General features: G+C 48.0%; 1 protein-coding gene across 1 annotated transcript in view; it reads right to left on the reverse strand.

Annotated features, from left to right (window-relative positions):
* LOC146350378 (uncharacterized) overlaps window positions 1-20,897 on the reverse strand; it is a 74,016-nt gene extending 53,119 nt beyond the window's left edge. Inside the window, exons 1-4 of the mRNA XM_084845540.1 lie at window positions 20,788-20,897; window positions 16,157-16,217; window positions 15,839-15,917; window positions 12,693-13,739 (exon numbers count right to left, since the gene is read on the reverse strand). Of these exons, the coding sequence (XP_084701666.1) occupies window positions 12,693-13,739; window positions 15,839-15,917; window positions 16,157-16,217; window positions 20,788-20,897 (1,297 nt within the window). The remainder of the gene's footprint in view (window positions 1-12,692; window positions 13,740-15,838; window positions 15,918-16,156; window positions 16,218-20,787) is intronic.
* Between the last annotated feature and the right edge of the window lie 466 nt (window positions 20,898-21,363).

Here is a 21,363-nt window from a genome sequence, read left to right on the forward strand (position 1 = left end):
GAAACTTCGGGGGTCCGAGCGCCAACGTGTTCGGCCCCCCAAACAAGTTTCGGGGAGAAATTCTCCGCCCCCCGCCCCCCACACACCCCCCGGGGTGGGACTTACCTTTGCCGAATGTCCCTCCCGGCGGCAGGTCCGGCCGGCGGTTCGGCGGGTGTTCGTCCGGGGCGGGAGTGGCAGCCGGTCTTTCGACCGGCTGCCACCCCCGCCATTCCAATAAAAGAAAAAAGAAAAAATGCCCCCGTGATCGGCTATGTGATGATTAACGTAGCCTATCACGGCTAGATCTGCAAAGTCAGCCGTGATAGGCTACGTTAATCGTCACGTAGCCTATCACGGGTGACTTAAAAAAAAAAAAAAAAGCGCGTACGGATAGTGGCGGCCCCTATAGGGAGCCGCCATTCGCGTTCCTTCTTTGGTCGCTGTAGTCTACGTAAAGATTTACATAGACTACGGCGAAAATAAGGGCAACGCTATTTGCGTTACCCTTATTTTCGCCGTAGTCTACGTAAATCTTTACGTAGACTACAGCGACCAAAGAAGGAACGCGAATGGCGGCTCCCTATGGGGGCCGCCATTTGCGTACGCTTTTTTTTTTTTTAAGTCACCCGTGATAGGCTACGTGACGATTAACGTAGCCTATCACGGCTGACTTTGCAGATCTAGCCATGATAGGCTACGTTAATCGTCACGTAGCCTATCACGGGGGTGTTTTTTTTTAAAAAAAAAAACTTTGGAGTTCGCGGCCGGTCGAGGCGAGGCGCCTCCTCCCCGGCCTGAATTTCGGCCGGGTGAGGCGGGAAGCCTCCCCCCCGGCCTGAATTTCGGCCGGGCGAGGCGGGAAGCCTCCCCCCCCGGCCTGAACTTCGCGGGGGGAGCAGCGAAGCGCCTCCCCCCCCACCGCAAACAAGCTTCGAGGACAGGTAAGTGACTTTCGTCCACCCCTATTGTATGCTGAGCTAAGAATATGCTAAATTCTTATATGCAAAATATGCAAAATTATGCAGTGTCATCAATATGCGGATGACTCGCAGCTCTACCTCTCATTCAAATCTTCACCAAGGTTGGCCGTAGAATCCCTGTCCAAATGTCTGGAGACGGTGAGTGGCTGGATGGGGAGGAATAGGCTAAAGCTGAACCCTGACAAGACCGAGGTACTTTTGGTGGGAGACAAGAGGAGGCTAGGGGATGTTGACCTGGTGTTGAATGGGGTACGGCTACCCTTGAAAGACCAGGTCCGCAGCCTGGGGGTCATTTTGGACTCCCAGCTGTCCATGGAGGCTCAGGTGTCAGCTGTGAGCCGGACAGGGCTGTATCAACTTCATCTGATACGGCGGCTGCGCCCCTTCCTTCCCGACCATCTGCTCCCATCGGTAGTACATGCCCTCGTCTCCTCTTGTTTAGACTACTGTAATGTGCTCTACGTTGGGTTACCCTTGAAGATGGTTCGGAAGCTGCAGCTGGTACAGAATGCGGCGGCTCGCCTGATTAAAGGCAGCAGCCGGCGAGATCTCATCACTCCAGTGCTGAAGGAGTTGCACTGGTTACCAGTTGTTTTCCAGGCCAAATTCAAGGTGTTGGTTTTGACCTTTAAAACTCCATGTGGTTCTGGCCCAGCCTATCTTAAGGAGCGCCTCCAGCAGCACCAGACAGGCCGCTTAACAAGATCAGCCTCGGATGGCCTTCTCTCTGTCCCATCAGCCAGGACAGCTAGACTGGTGGGGACGTGAGAGAGGGCCTTTTCTGTAGTGGCCCCCACTCTGTGGAACTCCCTCCCTAGGGAACTCCATCATACCCCCTCTTTAATGAGCTTCCGTCGTGCATTAAAAATGTGGCTGTTCAGGCAGGCATTTGGGGTGGGTTAGGGTATTTTAGAAAATGTTTTTATTGTAGAATTTTATTGTTTTATTGTATGTTGTACATCGCCCAGAGTGGCTGGGTGACCAGCCAGATGGGCGATTAATAAATTAAATAATAAATAAATAAAATGCAAAATGTTATGTGCCACTGAAATTCCATGAATTTTAATGGACTTTTTTGTGGACTTTTCTTAAGAGGAAAAAAAAAGTCTGAATCCATCAATGAGCAGACGATGGAACAAAAGATGCCTCACACTCTGTGAAACACAGATGGAACAGATTAAACAAAATCCGTACTTCCCTAGTCAGTGGTGTACAAAAACCCTTAATAATAAATATGATGCCTCCATTGTAGACCATGCTTTGCCTTTCCTTTTATTTATTTTCTAGTCACAATTGTTTCCGCATTCCATGTGAATGATAATGCCTCCTACACTGATAACACCTTCTGTTACACTGTCTATACTGAAGGCCCTCTCAAAAGTCTTACCGATAAATACAAATTAAGGGCGCGATCCTATGAGTTGTGCCCTGGGTACTCATAAGCCCCCAAACTCGGAGGCTTACAAGCATCCTATGCAGAGCAGGAGGCACTTTCCTCTCTGGATTTTAGGTAGATAGGCAATTTCACCCGTCTAGTGGAGGCTTTGGGGAGGGGGAGGCAAGGAAGCTGGGGCAGCCATAGGAAAGATCATAGGAATGCCGCTCTGGTCTCCTCCCCTCTCCCGGAAACGCCCCCTTCTCCCTATCTCCGAGCTCCGTTTTATGAGCACAGAGAAGCAGCCAGCGTGGTTCTCTCTGCACCAGCTACAAGTGGGTGGAGGGGAGTGCGGCTTCCTGGCTCTGAGCTTGAAGCCCTGTCTACGAGCTCGGAGCCAGGAAACCAAAAGATCCTTTGTCTCCCAGACGCTGTCGAGGGTACATAGGACTGCTCCCTAAGTTACACAGAGAACCTATTTTGGTTTTCCTCCGGGGTTGTTTATTTGTGCAAAGTAAGGGCAGACTCCGGCCATGGAACTCAAATGGTTTCTCCTTCCCTGCCATAGAGAGTAAAAAGACAGGCTGTTTTCAACAGAGGTCTACACAAACAGCACTATAGTGCCACCTACTGACAATTAACCAGAATCCTAATCATTAGATAATAGCCTATTTATATTTAAAAGAGCAGATGAAGTTGGCTGAGGGAAGAATTCATGTGAGGTGATTGTTTAACTTTAAGATTAATGTCTAACCCAAGTAACCAACCACAAAAGACATCCAAATAAAGTGAGTGTGTAAATTTATTTAGAGGATTTATTTACCACCCTTCATAATAGGAAGGGCAGATAACAGCAAACATTTATAAGCAAGAAAGTAGAACAAACAAACAAACACATATAAAACAAATATAAATATATATAAGCAACTAGAAGGGCTTAAAAATTACACTGAAGATATAAAGGGAAAATTTAGGATCACCACATCAGAAGAGTAATATGGATGGTGGAAACACTGGATTGGTGGTTCAGGAAAAACACATAAAACTTATGCATTCACTGCCATAAGATTTGGTAGAAGCCAATAGTTTAGGTGGCTTAAAAAAAATGGAATAGAAGAATGAATGGAGGATTGTCAATGATGACAAGCCTTTATATCAGGGCTGGCAAACCTATGGCTTGCCTCCAGGTATTATTCAACTCCAATTCTCATCAGCCCTAGCCAGTATGGACAATGGTCAGGGAACACGGGAACTGTAGTCCAGGAACATGTAGAGGGTTGCAGGTTCCCCACTCCTGCTTTAGATAAATGGAGCTTATACTTGAGAGGAATTATACCTCTGAGTTCCTAACGCTGGGCAAAACAGTGAGGGCTGAAGCCTTCGTTACCTGCTTGTGAGCTCCAGTTAGCCACTGCTGGAAACAGAATGCCATTGAGAAAAAAAAACAATTCCAACCTGGAGTCAGACTACAATTCCCATCAGCCCCAGGCAGCATAGATAATGGTTGGGGGCATTGGGGGTTGTAGTACCACAACATCTGGAGTCCCTAGTTCGGGAAATTTATTTTTCGTTTTATTTTATTTCTTTTTATTTCTATACTGCCCAACAGCTGAAACTCTCTGGGTGGTTCACAAAACAGGACTTAAACCCTTAAAATACAATAACATAATAAAGCATAATATAAAAGCCTTAAACAGTTAAACCAACAGAATAAAGGCAGAGTAAAAACCAAAATAAAAGCCAGCAGCAGCGCAAAGATCTTAAAACACACAAAACACTTTTCATTTAAAGATGAAGATCTAAAAAGGCTGTCCTACACGGAACTTTGGTCCGAATGAACAATTCTTATGTTCTCGTAGGGAAGGAATTTGCACAGCCGTTGCAAAAGACTACAACCCACTTCTTCTAGTATACTGTCATCTGCTGAATAAAGCTTTGTTTTAACTACTGATTCAGAGAGTACTATCCAAATCCTAACATGAATTTTATTTAAATCAAGTCAGAAGTACGACAGCAGGACAGAGAAATCTGTATGAAAGCCCAAGACAACAGGACACCTTATGGTGTGCTCACACAATCCACTACATAACTTCTGGAGAGAATACTGTTGAATATAGTTTTCCTTTGGGTAAATTTTTAATTAAACTAACAGCATGGATGCAAGCTTTAGATCTTCACTATTCAATTGCCAGAGAAAGCTATTAGAATTTTAACATCTTCAAGTGTTTCATTTTTGTAAAAGAAGAGTTACTGCTTTTATTTGCATGAATATAGAAAGTTTGTAATATGAACTGGCCATCATTTATAAGTCCAGAGTTCCCTAGAGTACATTGCAAAAAACAACAACCACACAACCCACTAGGCAAGGGATCTTATAAGGATGTGCTATACATCAAAGTAAAGACCAGTTTCTTAACTTTATTGAAGAAGATATAGAAGGAACTGATTCCAAGGGTGGCTTATGCTGCTGCTACCATTTTGCAAATGGAGTCCCATTAAGCAAAGCCAAAACCTTCAAGACATCAGTGAATTTAGTAAAAGCCCAGTGCTCAATAATGCATTGCATTTGTCTGTGGTCCTCTACTGTGGCCTTATCACCAGTGGGCCTATGCAAGTGTAGTGGTGGTATGTGTGTGCGACACACACACACACACACACACACACACAGATATAACCAGTTGTCAGCCATAGCTCTCAAATTGGTTTAAAAAATGAACATAAAAATACAATACAATCCAGCAAAGGTAGAATCAAGCAGGTAGTTGAAAATAATTTAGCATAAAATAAACACAGAACTAAAAGGCCTGGGTGACCAAAATGTTTTCACCTTGCTCCAAAGATAAAATTAAGATGGCACTAGGCAAATCTCCCTGTGGAAGGAGTTCCATAAATAGGGTGCTGCTCTGAAGAGGCCCTGTCTCTGGTCACAACCCATCTTATTTGAAATTAAGGATGCATGAATCTGTCCATTTCATTTTCTCTCAATTCTGATGGGAATTATTTGGTATTGCTGCCTCCTGTTAAAAAGGCAATTAGCAGAAAACAAAACAAAAGGCAGAGCAGAATGGGCATTTACCAGTCCCACATATACACAAAAGGCTAAAGAGAGAGAGAGAGACCAAACCTTTCTTTAATGAGAAATAAGTAAAATGGTTTACTCACAGTTTCTTGCACATTCAGTCCAGTTTGTTCAGTCAATTTCTTTGTGTTATATAACACAGGCAGGAGCGAGAGAACAGGCCATGTGCTCCCAGCAGTGGCAGAAGGCAGAGAGAGCTAGGGAAAGGAAGGGGAGGAATAGGAAATAACTCCAGGCTATAGAGATCCTAAAGCTAGCTATGCCCATGCATTAACTAACTGCGACACTGCCCCCTTCCTGCAACTTGCAGATGGGGGAGCAGTATTCCCAACAAATTTCTCATTTTTCCAGTCTTAAAATCTTTCTCTCAATTTCGCATTTTTCCAATCTTAAATTTGGTCATCCAAAACTGAGAATTTCCCCAATCTTAAATTCAGTTAATCTTGAACTTCAAGAATTTTTACAAACAAAAGTTCATTTGAAAATTTGTCACACATTTTTGTGTGCATTTCTTCTAATACATGCATTTTTACCTAACATACACATTTTTGCAAGCATTTTTGCAAATACAATGCATTTTAAATGTTATTTTTACAAATGTACACATGTTTATATGCACGTTCCCCTAATATACACATTTTTGTACACATCCTTTGATTGGACAAAATTTGCAATGAAAATCTTACAGTTTCTGAAGCAGGTTTTTAGTAGAATATTTAAATAATTTTTTAAAAAATAAGTAAATAAATCCAGATTTTTGTTGTTGTTCAGTCGTTCAGTCGTGTCCGACTCTTCGTGACCCCATGGACCATAGCACGCCAGGCCTTCCTGTCCTGCGCTCTCTCCCGGAGCGTGCTCAAGTTCATATTCATAAACAATATTGTTCTTTACAGCATCGGATTTTCTTTTCACCACCAGACACATCCACAGCTGAGTGTCCTTTTGGGTTTGGCCCAGCCGCTTCACTCTTTCTGGCGCTACTTGGAAATACCCTCTGCTCTTCCCCAGTAGCATATTGGACACCTTCCGACCTGAGGGGCTCATCTTCCGGCGTCATATCTTTTAGCCTTGTGATACTTTCCATGGGGTTTTCTTGGCAAGAATACTGGAGTGGGTTGCCATTTCCTTCTCCAGTGGACCACATTTTGTCAGAACTCTCTGCCATGACCTGTCCGTCTTGGGTGGCCCTGCACGGCATAGCTTATGGCTTCACTGAGTTACGCAAGCCCCTTCGCCACAACAAGGCAGTGATCCATGAAGGGGAAATCCAGATTTAGCAACCTCCATAATCTCTTTGGTCCTTTTGCTCTTCACATAATATGCTCTTTTGCTATATAAGCCCAAGACTCATTGCATGATTTTTGATAGTACACAAAGGACGAAAGACAGTTTTCATTTTAAGAGTTGTAGTATTTGAAATTTACTCCAGTGGGCTAAAATATTTAATACAAGGACACACAAACATATCCTTACTCATAGACAAACACTGGCATACTTCCAGGGATTGGCTGTCGCCTCCAAGCCCGGGGGTGACTGCTTATCCACTGCAGGGCGGGAGGAGTGATGAGGAGCGCATCTCTTCCGTGCTCCTGCCGCTCTGCTTTTGCAGCTAGACAGCTGATTTCAGCTGTTTAGCTGCAGGACTTTGGAGGCCAGATGACATATAGGAAGTGCTGTATCGGCACTTCTGACCTCCCACCTTGGCCCGCCCCAGGAACACCCCGTTTCCCTCACTCTACACTGCTCTTCTGCGTGCAGAGTGCGGGGATGATCCGCGCTGCCTACGAGGCGCTGCGGGGGGAGGGGTGCAGGTTGGTTGTCCGAGAACCGACCTCGGAGTGCGGGCTCTGAGGTTGCTTCCCGGGAACTATGGCTGTCTAGCCTCTGATTAGTGGCCATAGGATTGTGCCCTAACTTTTATAATAAGTAAACTTGGATCTCCAATCTTCTTTTGAATATATATTTTCCCATTTAAGTAAGGAAAAATAGAGAATACGCTGTAAATCTTACTTGTTATTTATTTGAACTGTACCCTTAACATTTTTTTCCACAATGGGAAGTCTACCTTTTCAGAACTTTGTCTGTTATTGTAAATTATACACATACATAAACTAGGCATAGAGATTTATGTTTGGTGTGACCCTTTTAATGCTCTGTACTTGCTGTTAAGTTGCATATTTTGCTACCAAAGCATTGTAACTCATAAAAAAATAACTAACGCTGAAAATTCAGTTAAGTCTAAAAAAACCCTAGGCATTAGTTCTCAGACTTGGCACTCCTTTTGGGAAATCAAAATTTTTATTGCCAGATAAATTAATGTTTCAAATGTGTGAATACAGATGCTGTTTGCAAATTTGCACAATCTGTCTTCCAGGGGAAAGAATTTATACTGTATACAGTAATGGAAAACAGAAAACTTCATATTTCACTAAATTGCATCTGTAGAGAGAAAGATTTATATTGGCGATTTTTGTCACTGAAATGTGTGGCTCTAAAGCATTTCACTTGAGTGCTGGAAATGGACGTTCCGTATTTCTATTCCAGTTATTCTCCCACATGTTCAAAAAGATGGATACATTATATCATCTGCTGTAAAAATAGATACATTAAATGCTCAGCTGTGTTCTGTTTATTTGTAAAGGACTGGAGAAGGTAACACCTCCAACCCCTCCAACCACATAGTACCCCCCCCCTGCAAGTCACTCGTAAGAAAACAGCAAGCTTGGGCATGCACGGTGGACAAAATCCAATGTTACATGAGTGGACTTCCACTTGTCCAACATGATTTCCCACTCTTCTCACTTCTGCAGCGCCCTTCGCCCGCCCTGCCCCCGAATTCTGTTCTGGAGATTCCCCCAAGTCTCAAGAGCAGATTTTTAGGGCTCTTAGGGGACTCCAGAGGAGTGGAAATAACCCCTCCACGTTCTGCTGGTGAATGCTATTCCATCGATGGAAGAGGCTAATTGGTTTAAACCCTGTATTTGCAGGCAGGGTACATTCTTTGCTCGGTGTGGGCTGTAATAGAGCACAGCTCTGTTTTTATTCTCTACCAGCCAGTTCCCTTCTGCCTCTTTTTTATAGGCCTGTCAGCCCCACCCTCTGCATAGCTTCACCCCAGGGGTGTGGTGAAGTGGTGGGGTTTGGACAGGTATGGATTGTCCGACTGTAGAAGGCAGAGACCAATTCTTCCCCTCCAACTGTGCTCCTGTTTGTCTGCTTTTCCATTTGTCTGCTGTAGCCATATCTGGCCTTCTTTCTAGTTGACCTTCCCTTTACTCAGCTATGTCAGTAATGGAGGATGGAGACATACTTCACAGTATTATTTTAAAGAAACGGCACCCCCCAAAACATGGTTGTTGAGATTCTGTCACTGGAAGATCACCTCATAGAGTTCCTAGCTATTTTAATCATTCCTAAGCATTCACTCAGACCTCTATTAACATTTCTGGGAGTTAACACAGATAGGGTGCCATAAACTCTGAACTGTGGAAAGTGACAAAGCTACAGCAGAACACTTTACCATCAAATTCCCAAGCACATTGGTAATAGTGCCCAGGAATAGTGCTTTTGTTATAGTATCATTTTCACCTAATGGGGTCTTCTTTCCCCCCCTCCTCTGGTGTCAGTTCTCCTTCTGCTAAAAGGCTTCAGAACAGAAGCTAACTCTTTTTTCCAGCACTGTAGAATTGGATCCAATTACTCTTAGCATCTAACAACAGAATGTATTTTAATAGGATTTTCAGTAAAACAAGGCAGATAAAAATCAGATGCATAGGCAAAGGATTTTTCATCTTTAATCATTAAGCTACCAGTACAAATTGAGCCCTGCAGTTATTTCATTCCCAAAGGAGATCAGAGTTTTAAAGAATTCAAGGGATTAAACATTTGTGTCTGAGTGAACATGCTCAATGGTTTTTGTGTGTGTGCCCGATATCATTAAAAATGTACTTCTTTCCATACTTTATTTTAAGTAAATACAATACAGTTGCTTTCTAGGTTGCTGTTCTTTCTAGATGCTCAGCTTCAAGAGTGTCTATTTGCGAGCAGAGATGGGTCAAAGAAGACGCAGACAACAAGCTTGGATTGAAAATTGGGCCACATTTTATTGAAATATTTGCAAAGGGGTAACTAGGACGGGCATCTAACTGTGTCAGCGGCTAGCTGACACTTCATGGGCGAAAACACACCCAGCCTGAGGGGTGGCGGTGATCTCGCCATCCCTCCGGACTGCCCCTTGTGGGGGAGGTAGACCTTCCGGTGTCACCCCCAACCCGGTGCCGCACAACACCTGGGTGAGTGAGTAGGGTTGGTCTCCCAGGCAACCCTTATCCCCCCGCCGAGCCACACAACCCGTTCGGGGGGCCCTCAGGTGTCACCTGTCACCATAAGGTGCCTCTGTGTGCACACCATCCCTACTCCCTTTCCAGTTTTGCCCGTCCTAGCCGCCAAGTGGAATGTGGCCAATGATATAGACTAAAATCCCTTACAGGACACACTCAACCCTCATAACAGTGTGACGTAGGCAAAAAAGACTCACAGTCTACGGCCAATCTGACTGTGAGCCAAAATATTCCTACATGGCTCCCAAAGGGGCAACCGGCAACAACCCACACTGCTAAGGGGAGGGTGGGAGGGAGCTGCGTCGTGCCAAAGAACTGAGATAAGGAGGGGATCGAGTTTAAGACAACTCAGTCTGCTCCTCCCCGAATGGTGGTGCGACTGGGGTGCACCAATCAGAGGCCCATACATCTTATCACCCCACCCGCCCACAATGCCCCCCCCCCTTTCAGCCAGACAAGCTGGCGCCGGGTAGGGCATTTGCGAGCGGAGATGGGTCAAAGAAGACGCAGACAACAAGCTTGGATTGAAAACTGGGCCACATTTTATTGAAATATTTGCAAAGGGGTAACTAGGACGGGCATCTAACTGTGTCAGCGGCTAGCTGACACTTCATGGGCGAAAACACACCCAGCCTGAGGGGTGGCGGTGATCTCGCCATCCCTCCGGACTGCCCCTTGTGGGGGAGGTAGACCTTCCGGTGTCACCCCCAACCCGGTGCCGCACAACACCTGGGTGAGTGAGTAGGGTTGGTCTCCCAGGCAACCCTTATCCCCCCGCCGAGCCACACAACCCGTTCGGGGGGCCCTCAGGCGTCACCTGTCACCATAAGGTGCCTCTGCGTGCACACCATCCCTACTCCCTTTCCAGTTTTGCCCATCCTAGCCGCCACAGGAGTCACAGGCCTATTGCCTGTGAAACTCCCCCCACCTGCGCAGAAGAACTTCCCGCAGGCCCCTTTGCAGATCGGCCAAAAATAAATCATTGCCTGTGTCTGACAGGTGGACACCGTCCTGCCTGTAAAGCTCCCTCCTAGTCCAATGAATTCCTTGGTGGTTGATGCAACCGTCACCATGCTCTGGCAACCCACGTGCCAGTTCTCTATTCACCTTGCGCCGGGCCCTTTCCATGGCCGCATTGCTCTGCGCCCTCCAAATTATTATCAGGAGCATTGAAGACCATAATATGGTCACCCCCGGCCAGCGATGTCGGATCGTCCACAGATCGGCCAACGCCTGCTCAATCAAGTCCTTTCCAGGCTTGTAGCCCGGGTCGTTCCCTCCAAGGTGTAACACCAGGACCTGTGGAAGGAAACTGACCAAACCTCATTGAAAGAGTATGGGGAGCAGACCATCCCATCGCATACCCCGTCAGCCAAGCCATTGTATCGCCACCTGTTGGGGAAACTGCAGCCATGATCCGAAGGCCGATGTAGAAGCTCTGCGGGCAGCCCAAAAAACCATACTGTGCCCACAAATGAGCACCCATACTGGCGTTGGTCGAATCCCATCTAAATAAAACATTGGGGAAGGCAAGAAAATCATAAAGAAGCATCAAGAAGCATCAGGCAACTTGCGAATGTAAGAGCGGAAGGCCCTGGAGCGCCATCTCCCTACCGCTTTCACTTGCTTGGATGAAAAACCTATGGCAGCTGCTGTAGAGGCCGCCCCAATACAAAATGAGTGAGTCCCGAAACGGTAATGCCACAGACCCAGTGTGGTCAAGGCTAACTTAGTGACTGCCCAAAATTGGAACTTTGTCAGTGGTGAACCATCCGCATGGCAAAATAGGGGACCCTCACTTGCCCCGCGGTGCTCAATGAAAGCCTGCAAGACCCTGACCGGGCATAACTCGTCGGCCTGGGCCTGGTTAAGGGTAACCAATGCTCCCTTGCCTGCCTGATCGGTTTTTGAACGTCAAATATGGAGGTGAATCAGGCTAAGCTGGATCTGGATACCTCAAGGCCCCTGGTGGTGTCGGATTTGGAGGCCCAGACCAGTTCTGAAATCCTGAGGGCCCCAAAAAAGGCTGTTAAAGCTGCAGCGTGAAAGAGGGAGGCTTCGTATGGAGAAGAGCAAAGGGAGGGCCACAATGCCTGAAGTCCTGTGAGAATAACTGGCGACAAAGGGTGCCTGGAGTCTGGCGGGGCAGGAAACATCCGTGCCCAGCCTTGCACAGCTCTCCTAATTCGGAAATCTGAGGTGGAGTCCTCTACCCCTTGCACCTTGGCCCAGAAGGCTAATGAGGCGAGCTTCCCTGAAATGGTCCTAGCAGATAGTCCCTTGTTATGCAGATGTACGCAAAATTGTAACAAGGGGTCCACAGGTAAGGGCCACACATCCTGCAACTGAAGCCCGCACCTGAAGACGCCAAACTCCCTACCTGCTCTCTCGTAGGCAGTTCTAGTGCTGGGGGCTATAGAATTCAGGATCGCGTGTTCGACTTGAGAGCGCCAATCTCCCACAGTTCGTCTGGTATGGGGTCTGGCAGCGGACGGGCCCACGGAGCCAGTGCACGGAACCTGTCGATCTGGTTTCGTGACAAAGCATCGGCTACAGGGTTCCCCGGACCCGGCACATGGCGGGCGCGGAACCATATGTTGTGGCGTAGGCATTGGAGGGTAAATGCCCTAACTCCATGACCCTTTGGTTTCTAGAGGATAATGTATTAATGACGTACACTACAGCCAAGTTGTCGCACCAAAAAAGGGCGACAGAGTTGGACATCAAGTCTGCCCAAATATGTACAGCCACGTAAATGGGGAAGAATTCCAGAAAGGTGAGGTCCCGACAGATACCGCCGGCAGCCCAGGTCTCCGGCCACTGGCCCAGGCACCACCAGTCTCGCCAAATTAGCCCAAAACCAAAGGTGCCAGCCGCATCCGAATGGATCTGCATGTCAGCTCGCAGAAGTAATTCATGTCTCCAAAAGGAGATGCCATTAAAGTCCCTCAGGAATTTAAGCCATACCCGCAGGGCCATGCGCATAGCAGAGGTGACTCTGGTGCAATGATGCGGGAGTTGAATACCCCGCATTGCCCAGCAGAGCTGTCGCAGGAATGCACGGCCGGGGGCAACCACCTTACAAGTGAAGTTCAGATGGCCAACGACTTCCTGTAGTTCTCTAAGGGAGACTTTACAAAGGTGCAAGATGGACTGGAGCTTATTTTTAAGTATCATCAATTTATCGTGAGGGAGATGAGAACACTGTGCGCGGGTATCAAGCTCGATCCCCAAGAACGTCAAAGTAACAGCAGGGCCCTCTGTCTTCTCGTGTGCCAAAGGGACACCCAAGTCTGAGGAAAGGGATATGAATGCCCTAATCAGGTCAGAGCATTGACTGCTGTCACTGGGTCCAGCAAACAGGAAGTCATCCAAATAATGGACTACATCGCCGCAGCCCATCTTGTTCCATATGGCCCATTCCAGAAATGTACTAAATGTTTCAAACATGGTGCAAGAGATGGAGCATCCCATAGGGAGGGCGCGGTCGATGTAAATTTTGTTCTGGAAGGAAAATCCCAGCAAATCAAAATCCAGAGGATTGATAGGCAAAATGCGAAAAGCGGATTTGATATCACACTTGCCCATCAATGCCCCATGGCCCAGAGCTCTTATCATGGCTACCGCAGCATCAAAGGATGTATAACGCACGGAACATAGGTAATCTGGAATTTCATCATTAACCGACTGGCCCTTGGGGAAAGAGAGGTCATGAATTAACCTGAATTCACCGGGCAATTTCTTGGGTATAATTCCCAAAGGGGAAATACTCAGGTTGGGTAGCGGGGGCGAGGAAAAGGGGCCGATGACCCGACCTGACTGAACTTCTTTGTTAATCTTATCTTGCACCAGGCGCCGCATGCTAAGAACAGATCGGTGGTTACCGGACAAATACGGCCTGCGCAGGCCCGTAAAGGGGATCCTGAAACCCAAAGTAAAGCCGCGTTCCAAGTAGATCGCTGCCCACCGATTTGGGTAACGACCTAGAGGTTGAAGGAGTGGAACAATCTTAATTGGGCTGGGGCCCTTTGGGAGGGGGAGGATGCCCACCGCCCTGTTTTCTGCCACCCCGGCCATCCTTTGGGGGACCTCTCCAACCTCTGGCTCTTGGGCAAGAGGGGCAGGAGTGTTGACCGCCACAAAGGGAGCACTCGTGCTGGAAGTGGCATGGGTTATGGGAGCAGGAACCTTTGGAGTTGAACTCCCAGCACAGCCAGCGGTGTTGAACCCCTGGACCCGCAATAGTCTTGGTGGCTATTGCGGGCAACAGCTTGGCCAGGATATGGCCGCTGTCGGACCTGTCGCCGAAGCCTGGCCTAGAAGGGGTCATGAATTGGAGCCAAAGGTCCTGGTCCTTCAGATCCCAGCGCATGGAGGGGTTGATGGCGGCCCTCCTTCGGAAGGCCTCGTTGTAAGCCAGCCATGCGCTCCCCTCATAATCGGAGTAAGCCCTGAATATTATGTTGAGGTACTTGGTGAGAACCCAAGCCCTCTCAGGGAACCTCTGCTGGAGGATGCCAGCGTAAATTAAAAAGCCTGGCAACCAGTTCGCCCAGGTGCAAGGCACCTTGCAAGCTTTGCTCCGCTCAGGATCTCGGTCATGGGTCCTATCTTTGTCACTGGGTTCGGGCTCATGAAAGAGTAGGGCAAAGACATCGATAAATTCACCCCGCAATATATTTTCTCTAGTAGCAATGGTTAAGTGAAAACCAGTAGGTGAGGATGTAGCACCAGTGGGCATAGATCCACGACTCAGGTTGGCACATAGGTCAATTGAGGACAACTGTGGGGCTAGCAGGGAAGGAGGTAGGGAAGCTAGTGGGTCACTAACCGAACCGACGGGCCCCTGCCAAACACTGGCGGAGGCGACATTAAGCGGATGAGGCTGGACCAATGGCGGGGCAGGCACAGTGGCATCTCCTGCCGGTAGTAGTAAGGGGAATGAAGAGCCAGGCCCCAAAGAACTGGGAAGGCTGGCTGATAAAGCAGCTGAACTAGGAGTTGAGGCCGAGGCAACGGCCTGAGGAGTACTAGCTGCGGGGCCTGAAATAACTGAAGGAAGTGGACAAGGGGGGACTGGGCCGCCTTGAAAGGTAACCCACGGCACCCAACCCAAGGGGTTGATTTGCCCCATACCCGGCCAGGCGAATTGAGGTGCCAAAGCGGTCTCACCTGTACCAATCGTGGGCACGCTCTGATCCCCAGCTGGAAAAAACCGAGGTTGTTGCTTGTGCGCCCAGGGAAGATGAGGCAGCAGAAGGGAGGAGCTCCGCTGAAGGCAATGAGCCTTCTGGAAGAGCCGATGAAGAGGAGGTGGATGCCTCAATAGCGTCCAGGCGATCTGAAATAGAAAGGAGCAACGAGCGTTGGGTCTGCTGTCACGTTCGCTTGTGCTGGACCACTGAGGATTTTTTGTGCCTGGCCCGGGGAGGAGGAGGGATCCCCGAGGAACACTCAGCAGCTTCCAAATGAGAAAGAATTGATGCCAGTACCGGGTCTGCGTCCTCATCAGAGTCAGAATCGGGCCTTGGCAGCGATCTTTTGGGTAGGGGGGGCAGGGCCCTCCCCTTCCCTTTCTTACCACCCTGGCCCTTCTTAGGAGGCATGATGTAGGAGGTGAATTAAGCTAGCTATCAAAGAGTTAAGAAAGCCGCTGGGCCCCCCAGACAATAGGCAGCCACCCCACAGCCTTAAGGTGTGCGGGTACGAGTTCCAGACATGACAGAGAGGCCTGGGGATGAAGATGGGAGCGCTGCACTACCGATTAGATAGAAAATCAGATTTTCAAGAGGCGCAGCCAGGGGCCAAAGGTGATGGAACTGTGTTTGAGCGCGGGCGCACTCAGCCGAGGGCACCCTGTCTAGGGAGGCGCCAAACAGGCAGTCGCTGCTGTTATGCAGTTTTATTAATTAAATATTTAATAATCGTGATTTAATTTTTTTGGGGGGTGGGGGGGAGACGTCCCAAGCCCCTGGGAGGCGACCAATCGGGGCTGTGATATACACGCCCCGACTCGGCACAGCAGCCAGGCGCCCCTCCCAACAGGCAGACTCGGCTGACAATTGGGGGGGGGCAATCAGACCGCCGCTTGGAGCGCTGCCGCCGGCAAACCACAGCGCCGCGCCCACCTGCCCGCCGATGCCCCACGCCAGGAGCAACACCTAAGGGAGACCGGCAAGGTGAGGAGGAAGAGGCCGGCAAGGCCGACGGCCAGGTAGACAGGCCAGCCGGCAGGCGGGCCGTGAGCCGAGCCGGTCAGGCAAGTGGGCAAGCAGGCGGGCGGGCGAGGTGAGCGAGCGGGCAGGAGAGCGAGTACACTAGGAGACCGAATGGACGGACGGACGGATGGATGGGCAGGAAAAGGAGACGGCAAAGGAGGGAGGGAGGCGAACGATATCACCAATAACTCCGGAGCCCCGGAGGCAGCAAAGTTGGCTCTCCCGACGGCCAGGTCCAGGTGGCTGGAACGAGGATGAAGCTGTTCTCCAGCAGACCAAAGTCCCTCGTCGTGTCTTTAGCTGTGTCGCGCCAAACAGCTGAGATAAGGAGGGGATCGAGTTTAAGACAACTCGGTCTGCTCCTCCCCGAATGGCGGTGCGACTGGGGTGCACCAATCAGAGGCCCATATGTCTTATCACCCCACCCGCCCGGAATGCCCCCCCCCTTTCAGCCAGACAAGCTGGCGCCGGGTAGGGCATTTCCCACTGATGTCATTCAAATATCTAATTCCAAAAACAATGTTATTGTCACGTGTCATCTTGAACTTCTAAATTATACGAAGTGCAAGGTACACTCCTGGACTCAACAGATACAGTCCTACCTCATTTGTTTATGCATAAATCCAGTCCTCTCTCTCTCTCTCTGCACACCCACTTTTCATCATCTACAAATCAATCCTTCCAACCATACACACACACAAAAAAATCTCTTGGCTATATCTGTGCCCCCCACCAGCTCCTCATGCCATATTCAGAAATGTGCAGACCTTTGACCCCACCCCACCCAAGCTGTTGATCAGTGGGTCTATGTGGCCTTATTTTGAAGCCCTCAACAATCTGATCCTGATCCAGAGTGAAAGTAAATTAAAGCACAGTGGGTCAGTTGAAACCCAAGGCCAGGGAAAACCCATGCCTAGTACTGGGGAGTCAAGAAAGAACATAGTACTGAGAGTCAAATATTCAGATCAGGGGTCAGATGCATGTGGAGGGAGTTGAGCTGCAAATCATGGGGATGTAAAGAGAATGGCTGTATCTGGAGTGATGATTCAACGAGAGATGCAGATACCATGGAAATGATTCAGAGATGAAAGGAACCTGAGGGAGGAGCAGGGAATTATGCAAAATACAAGGTTATGCAAATCTGGAGCTCGCACAAAGAGCAAAGAAAATGAAATTTTCAGGTGTGTAGAAGGCTGCCAAAAAAAAAGAGCCAAGTGGACACACTCCTGTTTTGCTCTTGGGTTCTGATATTGTAACAGAAATGTTATTGTGTAATATTAAGGGAAGATACAACTAGTAGAGCTAGATTGTTGGCTAATGGGCACTGGTGGTCATTTACTATTCCTGAAGCTAGCTGAAGATGCATGCTCGATAGCTTTTGAAGGTTAGATGACTTTTTCAGTAAGCATTGGTGGCTGGAGACCACTAGCTATGATCACCACAAACAGAGAGAAACAGTCTGGGACCTGAAATGCATCCACAGAAGGAAGATGCATTTTGTAGCTTGCTGGATGAAGCAGCCCTGTTAGGGGGGTATTAAAACTGTTTTACTTTGAGGGTAGCTGATGCTGCTTAAAAAGTGAGCGCTGGCTGGCTGGTTTCTTGCCTGCCCCATGCTCAATGCATGTATTTCTAAGCAGGTATCATGAAATTGGCAAAAATCTCCAGTGTTCTTTCCTAGTCGATCCCAAAGTGCCAGCTCCTAGAACGTCCGATCACTTGGGGGAAGATATAAGCAGTGTACGAAATAATGCTGTCAGATGTAACATGCTTAATGATGTAGATTCAGAATGGACATGCTTCCTGAAAGAAAGGCTCGAGATCCTTCTATGACCAAACTGAAAGAAGAAATCACAGCAAGGGAAAATGAATTCCTAATAAATTAGGGATGGACGAAAGTCACTTACCTGATCCCAAAGCTTGCTTCGCGGTGGGGGGGAGGTGCTCCGTCCCTCCCCCCGAAATTCTGGGTGGGGGGAAGGCGCCCCGTCCCTCCCCGCCAAAATTCTGGGCGGGGGGGAGGCGCCCTGTCCCTCCGGCCATGAAACGTTGTCTCCTGCCGGAATGCAAATGGCGGCAGCCGTAGCTGCCGCTGTTTGCGTCCCTGCGGTCAGCCGTGATAGGCTACGTAAATGTTTACGTAGCCTATCACAGCTGACTTTAAAAAAAAAAAAGCACGTACGCAAATGGCGGCGCCCATGGGCGCCGCCATTTGCATTCCTTATTTTGGCAGGTGTAGTCTACGTAAACATTTACGTAGACTAGGGAGAAAATAAGGGCAACGCAAATAGCGTTGCCCTTATTTTCACCATAGTCTACGTAAATGTTTACGTAGACTACACCTGCCAAAATAAGGAATGCAAATGGCAGCGCCCATGGGCACCGCCATTTGCGTACGCGCTTTTTTTTTTTCAAAGTCAGCCGTGATAGGCTACGTAAACATTTACGTAGCCTATCACGGTGTTTTTTAAAAATCTAGCCATGATAGGCTATGTAAATCTTTACATAGCCTCTCACGTTTGCTTGTTTTTTTGTGTTTTTTTACCTGGAAATGGCGGTGGCGGCAGCCGGTCGGAAGACCATCTGCCGCCACCGCACCACTGCTGAACCGCCGCTGGAGCTGCCGCCGCCAGGGACATTCGACCAAGGTAAGTCCCGTCCCAGGGGGGGCGGGGGGGCAGACCGTTTCTCCACCAATTTCGGGGGGCTGAATGCACTGGCATTCGGCCTCCCCGAGATTAGTGGAGAAATTCTCTGACATCCCTATAATAAATATGTCAAGTGTTTGAGCTTTTAAAATGCAGAATGAATTAAACAGACCCTTAAGGAAAAGAAACCTGAGTCTCAGAAAAATAGTGCCCTGTTGCAGGTTGCCTTTCTTATGCTGTCAAGGAAGGTTTTTCCCTGCTTTTTTCCATCCAAACCCACTCCTACTAATTTGAAAGTACATTACGTTTGATCAATGTATTGCATGGTATCTGTTTTATTATGCATTTGTTGTTTCTTCATCCTGAAGAACTTCTTACAACAATTCTGTGTGGTGAGGCAGAGAGGACTGAGCCTTTGGGTTTTTCCTGTGTCTAAAAATGCTTCGAAACCATTTGCCTTCTTCTTGATAATGTTGCTGTTTGCTCTCCTTAAGTTCAGAATCTTCAGCACTTTTGGATTCTTTTTTTTCTCTCTATATGTCCAGGGTTCTGTCCAGTTTTCTCATGGTTGGTTCATCAGTATATCTAGAATTTGTTCTTTTTGTTCCATAGATACTACCAACAGTTTAAGTTCATATTATTTTCCACATTGATTTCTGTAACATTCTTCTTGTTGGTCTTCCTGTCTCTAATGCATCCCACTCTGTCTACAATGCTGCTACTTGTCTGATACTTTCTGCTTGCACTCATATTACTCCTTAGTACCAGGCTTTTCACTGGCTTTCTCTCTCTCTCTCCCTTTGTCTTCATGTTAATCTTTTTCTTCTTACTTGATATTAGCTTGGAAAAAAGGAGGGTAAGGGGAGACATGATAGAGGTCTACAAAATTATGCATGGTGTGGAGAATCTGAATTGGGAGACATTTTCCCCCCTCTCTCAAAATACTAGAACCCGGGATCATCCTATGAAGCTGATTGGGGGAGATTCGGGACAGATAAAAGGAAGAACTTCTTCACACAGCACATAGTTAAACTATGGAATTCACTACCACAGAAAGTAGTGATGGCCACCAGTTTGGATGACTTTAAAAGGGGATTAGACAAATTCCTGGAGGAAAAGGCTATCAATGGATACTATTCTTGATGGCTATGTGCTACCTCCAGTAACAGAGGCAGTGAGCTCAGGTACACCAGTTGCTGGGGAACATGGGTGGGAGGGTCCTGCTGCGCTCATTCCCTGCTTGTGGGTTCCGGGTTGACAGATGGTTGGCCACTGTGTGACCAGAATGCTGGATTGGATGGACCCTTGGTCTGATCCAGCATGGCTCTTCTTATGTTCTTATGTCTGCTGATCTATAGCCCTTTTCACACCAGTACAATGAATTGATTGGAATAGGCACCAGGGACAGCACAAGATGTGCCACCTGAGGCAGGAGAATCCACGTTCACCTCCCCCCTTTGCATTTTTTGTGTGGGTTGTGTGTGGATGATCTTGCCTGAACAACAGGGCCTTCACTGGAGCAAGGCATTGTGGGCATTGTGGGCTCTAGAGACTGGCTCTACCACCGCAGCACAGACATTCATTTTCATTCATGTATAACATTTCTATACTGCCCGATAGCCAACGCTCTCTGGACAGTTTACAATGCTTAAAAGCATGAAAATACAATATAGTGATTTATACCCCACCTTTCAACCAAAAAATGGCATTCAAGTCGGCTTGATATAAAATATAATTTAAAACCATTCACTTACAAACATATAAACAGTTTTACACTATCAACAGTAAAAATCCCAAGGCCCATTAAAATACCTTATCTTATGCTGTCAAATGCCTGGTAGTGGAGGAAAGTCTTGACCTGGTGCTGGAAATATGACAATGTTGCACCAGCCAGACCTCAATCAGGTAGTCTACAGCATAGATCCCTTCCTCATAGCAAGAACAGAGTGCTCATCCCACCTCTGGAGAGCCTTGCCAGCCACAGTAAATGACAGGTGGGAGGCAGGCAGAGTGGCAGGTGGGTGTACAGACAGACATGGTGACCGGCCCTATGGAAATCTGGAGAGGGAGTATAATGGGCAGCTGCTGTGGTGGGCAGGTGAGCTCCCCAGCCCCAATTTGCCACTCCCCACAATCTTCCACTTGAGTCAAGGGTCTGACCCTACCTCACAGGGCCAGTGCCAAGGGTAACATGACTGGTCACCTGCCGAGGGCCCACAACACAGCAGGAGCTCATTGTCAACAGCCCCAAGGAGTTGATCCTCCTCTTCACCATTGCAAGATGCTTGGTCACCTGCCACTCTCTCTCTCTCTCTCTCTCTGGCCAAGGCAATAGTTGTGGTGAGAAAGGGAGCAATAGATTCTACTGCCTACCTGCTCACTGGCTTTATGCCTGGCTAGCAAGCAAATGGTAGCAACAATGAGAAAGATAATGAGGAGCAATAGCAGCTGGTGACAATCGTGGTGAGAAGGTTGACTCACTGACAGAGGGGGCCTACTGAGGGTGTCTTGCCCAAGAGCCTTCAAATGACTGGAACCAGCACTGTGGTCTCATAAGAGATTTGCTCCTGGCAGGCTCACACCCACTGGCCCAGCCTTGACCTCCATGTATTCAGTGTAAGCCCCTGGTTGACATAATGTGGGAGAACGCTTTTTGTCCCAGAGAACCAGCATGGGGGTCTGATAAGGCACTCACCTAATGATTACCATTGCTTAGGGATGGATGGTACACTTACCTTCCG

Source organism: Heloderma suspectum, chromosome 3 (genome assembly GCF_057233095.1).
Source record: "Heloderma suspectum isolate Gila_16-S chromosome 3, 16-S_ref, whole genome shotgun sequence".
NCBI lineage: Eukaryota > Metazoa > Chordata > Lepidosauria > Squamata > Helodermatidae > Heloderma > Heloderma suspectum.